General features: G+C 40.0%; 1 protein-coding gene across 3 annotated transcripts in view; it reads left to right on the forward strand.

Moving 5' to 3' along the window:
• The window catches only part of arl13b (ADP-ribosylation factor-like 13b), a 16747-nt gene extending 7578 nt beyond the window's left edge, over positions 1-9169 (forward strand). Inside the window, exons 2-10 of one of the 3 annotated variants that reach the window (XM_061889228.1) lie at positions 2311-2381; positions 2482-2731; positions 2830-2935; positions 3079-3281; positions 5418-5532; positions 5606-5762; positions 8119-8241; positions 8462-8530; positions 8780-9169. In XM_061889228.1, the coding sequence (XP_061745212.1) occupies positions 2311-2381; positions 2482-2731; positions 2830-2935; positions 3079-3281; positions 5418-5532; positions 5606-5762; positions 8119-8241; positions 8462-8530; positions 8780-8856 (1171 nt within the window). In that variant the 3' untranslated portion in view covers positions 8857-9169. Of the gene's footprint in view, positions 1-2308; positions 2382-2481; positions 2732-2829; positions 2936-3078; positions 3282-5417; positions 5533-5605; positions 5763-8118; positions 8242-8461; positions 8531-8779 lie in introns of all 3 variants that reach the window. The other 2 variants (XM_061889229.1, XM_061889231.1) reach the window with 2 other exon arrangements.
• The last annotated feature ends 433 nt before the right edge of the window (positions 9170-9602 follow it).

Here is a 9602-nt window from a genome sequence, read left to right on the forward strand (position 1 = left end):
GCATTTTTGGGGGAAATTTATTTGGTAAAACCCAACACCAAGAATAGACATTTGAAAGGCAATTTAAAATAAATAAAGAATAGTGAACAACAGGCAGAATAAGTGTACGTTATATGATGCATAAATAACCAACTGAGAAGGTGCCTGGTATGTTAACGTTAAATATTATGGTAAGAGTCATTCAAATAACTATAACATGTAGAACATGCTATACGTTTACCAAACAATCTGTCACACCTAATTGATAAATCCCATGAAATCTTATACGTCTATTGTCTTACGTGAATGAGCTAATTAATATTGGTTGATATTTTACGGTAATGTGTTAATAATTTCACACACAAGTCGCTCCTGAGTATAAGTCGCACCCCTGGCCAAACTATGAAAAAAACTGTGACTTATAGTCCGAAAAATACGGTGCATGATCAGCCATTGTTGATTAATGCCTTTATTGACGTTCACAAACGCAGATCCTCTTTGGCTAACAAGCAGCTAGAAGCTAATTATGTGTCTCCATACACAGTGCGTAGCCGCTACCGTAAATGAATAATAATCATCTAAATTTTGGCAAATAAACTGCATTTCTTAGTATTCCAAGTATCGTTATAAAGTATTATCGCTGGAGGCCGAGGCTAAACATGTCACACACAGATAGAAAGACAGGAGCTGGCATGCCAATAATTAAGTAAAAGTTAAAGTACCAACGATAGTCACACACACACACACTAGGTGTGGCGAAATTGTTCTATGCATTTGACCCATCCCCTTTGATCACCCCCTGGGAGGTGAGGGTAGCAGTCAGCAGCAGCTGTGTCCGTGCCCAAGAATCAATTTTGGTGATTTAACACCCATTTCCAACCCTTGATGCTGAGTGCTAAGCAGGGAGGTAATGGTTCCCATTTTTATAGTCTTTGGTATGACTTGCAAAGCTAACCTAGCCCTAAACAACACCATAAAGTAAGTACTTGGTAAACTTCAAAAAGTTTAGATGGACCTAAGTCACACAAGAAAGTAAGCAACTATTTACAGGAAAGTAACAAGTAGATAAATAAGAGTTAGAGGATAATATAACAACTGTTGGTATGTCAGCATTGTCACAGTCAGTACACAAGGAGGATCATTCCATAAATTGATATTAAGGTTGGCCCTGCCATAAGGTGGCGACTTATCCAGGGTGTACTTCGCCTTCCGTCCGAATGCAGCTGAGATAGGCTCCAGCACCCCCTGCGACACCGAAAGGGACAAGCGGTAGTAAATGGATGGATGGACTTTTAAGGGTAGTATCAGTATATGATCAATACTTAAGTAATCAGAATACCCGAACAAAGGAGGACTCAATCAAAGGATTGAAATGAAGTGAAGTGAAGTGAAGTAAAGTGAATTATATATATATATATATATATATAGCGCTTTTCTCAAGTGACTAAGTAAGAGATACTTTTTACTTTTTTGTTAGTTATTGTGTACTATTGACCTAGTTGTGCTCAAACAATTGTAAGTAATTACAGAGGATAAGGAACTAGTTGAAATATTGTCTTGATACTGTTGAACTGTTGTGTCAATAGCACTCACTGTGAATACGTTGAAAAATGTACAGTTAATACACGTGATCAGTATTGGACGATAATACTCATGGATGATCGGTATCGGAATCGGCGGCACACAAAAGCTAATTTCCAAAGCTAAGGGCTAAAGCTTCAATGCAAAGTAGGCGGGATCGATCCATATGTCGGTAATATTGATACAGAGTCTAGTGTCAGTATACCAACGATATTAAATGATTAATTATGTATTTTTCTTTTTATTGTTTTTAAATATAAAATCTTCTTGGGGGAGTCATTTTTGTTTGTATTTAAATACTCAGGAGTAAGTTTCTGGATACAGTAAGGCTTTTAGGGCAAAACCCAAAGATTTAAATAGGAGCCAGTTGTAGTTTATGCTTGTACACTCGTCACTTCATTTTGCAAAACAAATTAGATGTAGAATTCATTACCACAAATTGTCATTCTGCCTCTGATTTACAACAATTCTAGCAATTCTAAATTCACCAAGATAAGCTTTATATTAATGCGTTCACTATAGTTACTTGCTGTAAAACATTTTCAGTTGTATAATTTATTGTCTAAGTATCAGATCTGGACTCAGTCGGATTGAATTATTGAGGACAAAAAAATCACCGGGATTGGGATATCCCTAGTGGCAATTAACTGGATGTTGTTCTGAGCCTGCCTGGACTTCACTGACAAATCGGAATGGAATGTGTGTCTATTTTAGACCAAAGTGTAATCATACTCATTTCTAATTTTACAGAAAAGTGACTCTGGTAATGGTAGGATTGGATAATGCAGGAAAGACCGCCACAGTACGTGGAATCCAAGGAGGTTTGTACCTATTTTTACATCTTTTAAAACTTTCATGTTTACAGAGGTGTCTTTTTGGCTAAAACGGGTGCAACGTGTGACTTTTTAAATTTTATTTCAGAGAATCCCCAAGATGTTGCTCCAACTGTGGGTTTTTCTAAGTTTGACTTGAAGCAAGGCAAGTTTGAGGTCACGATCTTCGATCTGGGCGGTGGGAAGAGGATCCGTGGCATATGGAAGAATTACTACTCTGAGTCACACGGTGTGGTGTTTGTGGTGGACTCCAGCGATGTGCAGCGAATCCAGGAGACACGGGAAACCATGGCAGAAGTTCTGCAGCACCCACGCATCGCTGGGAAGCCTGTGCTCGTGTGAGTGGACAGAACCTAAATGATATACATTTGTGTTTGAAATCGCAGTTTACTTTCCAGGTGGCATATATTCAATGAGTTCTTGTCTCGGCTTACAGACTTGCCAACAAACAAGATCAGGAGGGCGCGTTGGCTGAAGCAGACATCATTGAGAACCTGTCGTTAGAGAAGCTTGTTAATGAGAACAAGTGTCTTTGTCAGATTGTAAGTGTTTGGGCACCTGGCACAGTAGTGAGTGACATGTAGAGTCAGTTTTACCCTCAGCCCAGCCATTTATAGAAATGTTTAGTATCCTAACCTGCTTGAACTCGTCAGTTCTATTGAAATACTTTATATTCCTTTTCCAGGAGCCGTGCTCTGCAGTCTTGGGTTATGGCAAAAAATTTGACAAATCCATTAAAAGGGGCCTGAGCTGGCTGCTTAACAACATTGGCAAAGATTACGAGGCCATCACTGAGCGCGTGCAGAAAGACACAGCAGAGCAGCGTGCTCAGGAGGAGCAGGATAAGAAAGAAAGGGCAGAACGAGTCAGACTGATACGAGAAGAGAGGTACGTGCGTCTGGATAGGTTATGTACTGTATGGTCTTTCAGCACCCGGGCCAAGGCCTTAAGACAATCTCTGACCGCAGTGAACCGTATTGTTTTGACTACAAGTCGCGTTTTTTTTAATAGTTTGGCCGGGGGTGCGACATATACTCCGGAGCGACCTATGTGTGAAATTATTAACATATTACCGTAAAATATCAAATCATATTATTTATCTCATTCGCGAAAGAGACGAAGAAAATGTCAGCAATCGTCACACACATGTCAACCAATAAGTATTCGGCGGGGGAGGGTCATGGCAGAAGTGCATTGTGGGTCATGGAATGCTAACTGCTATATGCTATATGCTACTGCCGAAGCTATTAAATTGGATCATTTCATCGTTGGCGGTAACTTATAAAAACTGAGAAGGGCTGAACAAAAATGGCACCGAAAAGGAAATCATTTACTGCAGTTTACAAGCTGGACGTAGTGAAATATGCAGCAGAAAACGACAAGAGGAAGCGGCGCATACCTTTAGAGCTGGCAGAGTTGTTTGGAAGCGACATCGAGGAAGAAGATTTCATGGGATTTATCGATTAGGAGTGACAGATTGTTTGGTAACCGTATAGCATGTTCTATATGTTATAGTTATTTGAATGAGTCTTACCATAATATGTTACGTTAACATACCAGGCACCTTGTTCGTTGGTTATTTATGCGTCATATAACGTACACTTATTCTGCCTGTTGTTCACTATTCTTTATTTATTTTAAAGGCCCACTGAAATGAGATTTTCTTATTTAAACGGGGATAGCAGGTCCATTCTATGTGTCATACTTGATCATTTCGCGATATTGCCCTATTTTTGCTGAAATGATTTAGTAGAGAACATCGACGATAAAGTTTACAAATTTTGGTCGCTAATAAAAAAGCCTTGCCTGTACCGGAAGTAACAGACAATGTGGGCGTGACTTCACGGGTTGTGGAGCTCCTCACATCCTCACATTGTTTACAATCATGGCCACCAGTAGCGAGAGCGATTCGTACCAAGAAATGGACGATTTCCCCATTAATTTGAGCGAGGATGAAAGATTCGTGGATGAGGAACGTGACAGTAAAGGACTAGAAAAAAAAAAAGACGAGGGCAGTGGGAGCGATTCAGATGTTATTAGACACATTTACTATGATAATTCTGGAAAATGTCTTATCTGCTTATTGTGTTACTAGTGTTTTAGTGAGATTATATGGTGGTACCTGAAAGTCGGAGGGGTGTGGCCACGGGTGTGGTGACCGCCAGTGTTTCCGAGGGAAGCCGCGTTTCTCAACGAGGCAAGGTAGCTGGGCTGAGATTTTTTTTTTTTTCCCACCACGGTGTAAGCATCCGACGGTCGGTGGCGGCCGGTGGGAGGAGGTAAGAGAGTCCACAGCTGCAGGAGGAACGACGCAAACTCTCCGCTAATGTCTACAGTAAGAGCCAAATGTAAATACACCGCTTCCCACCTACATCTTTCTTCTTTGACGTCTCCATTATTAATTGAACAAATTGCAAAAGATTCAGCAGCACATATGTCCAGAATACCGTGTAATTATGCGATTAAAGCAGACCACTTATAGCTGTGATCGGTGCTCGATCAAGCTGTCCGCTACAATTCTGTGACGTCACGCGCACGCGTCATACGCATGATTATACCGCGACTTTTCAACAGCATACTTTGTGCGAAATTAAAAATAGCAATTTAGTAAACTAACCCGGCCATATTGGCATGTGTTGCAATGTTAAGATTTCACCATTGATATATAAACTATCAGACTGCGTGGTCGGTAGTAGTGGGTTTCAGTAGGCCTTTAACATTGCCTTTCAAATGTCTATTCTTGGTGTTGGATTTTATCAAATAAATTTCCCCCAAAAATGTGACTTATACTCCAGTGCGACGTACATATGTTTTTTTTCTTTCTTTATTATGCATCTTCCGCTGTTGCGATGTATACTCGGGAGCGATTTATAATCCCAAAAATAAGGTAATAGAATATTTATTCATGGCTTGGAGTCAAAACTTGACCTCAATTGACCCGAGCATATTTTTTTCTGTAACTAACTTTGCCCTAAAGATGTGTATATCAAGATGCCATAAGGTTAATAACATTTTTTCTCTTAGAGAGCGGCAAGAGAGGGAGGAGGCAGACCGCGAAGGCGTGCATGCCTGCAAAGACGAGCTTTTTGAACAACACGCGTGCAACCCCTTCCAGCCCATCGAAAATGTCCTAACTGAGGTGTGGAAGCTGCTACCAACCATTAAACCAAGAGCAATTGACCAATTTCACCTTTATCCAAAATTTAATTCAGTGTGAAGATAAGGAAAAATGGAAGAAGAGGCAACAAGAGCTACAGGAGCACATGAGCAACAGTTTTAAGACAGATGCAGAGGCAGAGGCAGAGTTTGAGGAGGATAATCACGAAGAGCCAGACAATTCCAGACAAACTCCAGAAAATTCCAGTTCAAGTAAGTGTAACTTCCAAGTAACTTTCTTTTTCTTTTCTATGTTTCGGTGCACACTTGAACACCTGTCAGTGTGCAATTCAACCATGCAAAAATGTAATTATCACTGAACTAAAAATAATCGGTGTGAAGATAAAGGCTGCCGGCACTTTTGAAGATCATTAGCACGACAGCATGTGGCCTGATTTTGCACCACCTGGGAAGAGTTAGATTGATCTGACTCTCAAGAGAAAGTAACAACCAGTCCCTCCAGGAATTTGCAAAAGCACACATCAACCAATCCCTGTGAATTATGCGCAGCCTCGTAACTTTGTCTAATGCCTAGAAATTCCCTGCATATTTTTGCCAACCGAGTTTGTCTCTCAAGGAGTACTTAAACACTGCACGTCAACGGTCTAATCAAACCTTGTTTGTTTCTTGTGTCGACAAAGCAGGAACAACAACACGTAACAACATAGCAACTCTTTATTTCTCCAACGGCTCAATTGTCATCCTCCCAAATAGCTCAGACCTACTTCCGGGTCCGGTTTATGGCGCTAAGCCTTTTGTGTAATGTAGTATATAAACATTTAGCAACATACTGGGGTCCTGACTTCCTACTTTACAGGAAGGGGATTCATATGGCCCCATTCGTCACAGTTTACCTGACACACGAAACGTGACAAATTGGAGCGGGGCACTAACCACTTTAGCCGCCGTATGGCAGTTGAGTGTTGAATATATTAAAATGTGTTTTGTGGCAATTCCAACTTTGACCACAGCGGCAGTTGCTTTGTGGAGTGGGGCTTTCCACCCAGGGGGTGGAACAAGGAAATGGGTCAAACGCAGAGAGTAATTTCACCACACCTAGTGTGTGTGTGACTATCAGTGGTACTTTAAATTGAATATTTTCAATTGCAATGCTGACCGAGCAAAGAGGCAGCATTTACATGACAAGAGATGTGTGATGACAATCTTATCGTCTCTCATCGACCATGCAGGGATAATTGTGTAGGGATGTCCGATAATGGCTTTTTTGCCGATATCCGAAATTCCGATATTGTTCAACACTTAACTACCGATACCGATATCAACCGATACCAATACATACAGTCGTTGAATTAACACATTATTATGCTTAATTTTGTTGTGATGAATGTAACAAAGTTTTCCAAAATAACTCAACTCAAGTTATGGGAAAAAAAGCCAACATGGCACTGCCATATTTATTATTGAAGTCACAAAGTGCATAATTTTTTCTAACGTGCCTCCAAACAGCAGCTTGGAATTTGCGACATGCTCTCCATGAGACAGCATGAGGAGGTTGAGGTGGGCGGGTTTGAGCTTGGGGGTATGGGGTAGCGGCAGGGTGTATATTGTAGCGTCCCAGAAGAGTTAGTGCTGCAAGGGATCTGGGTATTTTTTCTGTTGTGTTACGGTGCGGATGTTCTCCCGAAATGTGTTTGTCATTCTTGTTTGGTGTGGGTTCACAGTGTGACGCATATTTGTAACAGTGTTAAAGTTTTTTATACGGCAAGCCTCAGTGTGACCTGAATGGCTGTTGACCAAGTATGCCTTGTATCCGCTTTTGTTTGTGAAAAGCCGTAGATATTATGTGACTGGGCAGTGCCTTTAAGGTTTATTGGTGCTCTGTACTTCTCCCTACGTCCGTGTACACAGCGGCGCTTTAAAAAGTCATAAATTTTACTTTTTGAAACCAATACCAATAATTTTGAAACAGATACCGATAATTCCCAATATTACATTATAAAGCATTTATCGGCCGATAATTTCGGCATTACGATATTATCGGACATCTCTAATTGTGTTGGAACATAAATTAATGTTTTAGATAGACACAAGTAAAATAAACATGGAATATTTCTGCAACATTGCAGACAGCTGACAATAAGTAAGCCTTTGGTGATGTTTTTTTCTTTAATTTTGATTAATTATTACAATAATTTGACAATTAGCTCTAAATATGAACTTTAGCTGCCATCTAATGTATACTGTGTGGTATAAAATGAATTTAACATCAATACAGTATGTGTTCCAATTTATGTAGAAATCCTGTGCTGTTTGAGATTACGGTTACAAGGAATATTTTATCACAAGTTGATTGAATGTTTTGGAAAACAAATGAGCCTTAAACAACTTTTGCCACAGCTTTCTTAAGCTACTGCGAATTGAGGTGTTTTTAGGCCACAACAATCACAAAAAAAACCCTGCATCATTTTGGAAGACTAAACAAAATAAGACTGAGACTGTTTCAAAGAATGTATATGATTTCAAACGTCAAACATTTGATGCAGTGGAAATACAGTACGAGAGATTTTCAATTTTAATTTCTGAGTTATTGTACCACATTTTGTTGCAGGCACTACCACAGAGCAGAGCAAGAAAAAAGGGAGAAAGTTGTATCTGAAGAGGAAGCACCGTGTGGACCCGCTGAAGATGGAGGAGGGCCAGGGAGATAACGCCACTCCTCCACCTCCTCCCGGTTAGTCCTCTCCTATCTAGTTCACACTTCATCAAACTGATTAAATTGCCCTCTTTATACTAAACTGGTCCCCAATCCACAAACCTAGGCAGGAAGTGGATGCTGTTGCAATGTTAGATTGTCAAGTATGTAGCATAGTTGATCATCTCTGAAGCGACAGCCATAAGAAGGGTCAGGCACATATTTTCCTGACAGAATTTTCCATTTTCTACTATTTTAGTTGGATGGGCCACACCTAAAGTTTCTAGGCTGCCCAAACTAGAGCCACTCTGGGACTCAAAGCCCTCTGGTAAAGAAATGTGTCCACAAAAAAATTCACTGCTCATGTTTCATTCTTTAACTCCCATCTCACTGCTTGCTAACTATGCCCTGGTTTTCATTAACTGTACTCATACACTAATACTGGGAAGTTTCCTCCTCAGCTTGGTTGTCTTTTTATCCATCTGTTTGTCTCAATGCAGCATCTTCACTCTTTATTTTTCTTTCATTGATTTGAGTTGTGTAATAATTTAGCAAACCCTCTTTTTGGCTTTTACAGAGTTTAACAAGAAGCCTCTCCCACCTGTTGCAAACAGGCCGCAGCCTAACAGTGACACTCATGACGTGGTTTTTTAACCTCTTCGCCGATCGAGGACCCACCCGATCACGGCTCTCACCTTTTGCTTTTGGTCTCAAGCAAATGGAGTGTAAACAACCGAAGGCACACACAACCTGCAGCTACTCTGGGAAAGAGCAGCTTGGGAGCACTCAGCTTGACGTAAGAGATAAAGAGGCAACACAGAAATGGGCGTCCGGTTAAGAGGTCCTTAAAACTGTGGTTTCACTGACATGTAAAAAAATATTTTAATATACATTTGTTTGTTCATGTACCATATGTTTTTACAATGTTATTAAACTAAAAGAATATTGTATTCATATTCACATTGTATGCATCTGCATTATGATCTGACCCACACACTAGTGAGAAACCGTAACAGTCCATGGGAAACTTCCAGTTCACATTAAAACAGCTGGATTTTTCTGAAGACTTTTGATTTCCAAGCTCCTTTTAACGATTTTGGTGAGTATCAGGTGGAAGAAAGCATACATATACATTGCACATAATTATTTGTATTACAGTCTGTTAAATAACATACGGAGTGTATATATATATATATATATATATATATATATATATATATATATATATATATATATATATCCCGCCCCCCGACTAAATTCTTTGAACCTAACGCGGCCCCCGAGTCAAAATGTTTGGAGAAACCTGGTTTAGAGCACTTGCTGATAAATGAGCTTCTACAGTCTTACCTTCCAGCTGCTTCTAAGTCAAACACACCATCAGCATCTTTTTCATGTTTAAA

The sequence above is a fragment of the Nerophis ophidion genome, linkage group LG27 (assembly GCF_033978795.1).
Source record: "Nerophis ophidion isolate RoL-2023_Sa linkage group LG27, RoL_Noph_v1.0, whole genome shotgun sequence".
Taxonomy (NCBI): Eukaryota; Metazoa; Chordata; class Actinopteri; order Syngnathiformes; family Syngnathidae; genus Nerophis; species Nerophis ophidion.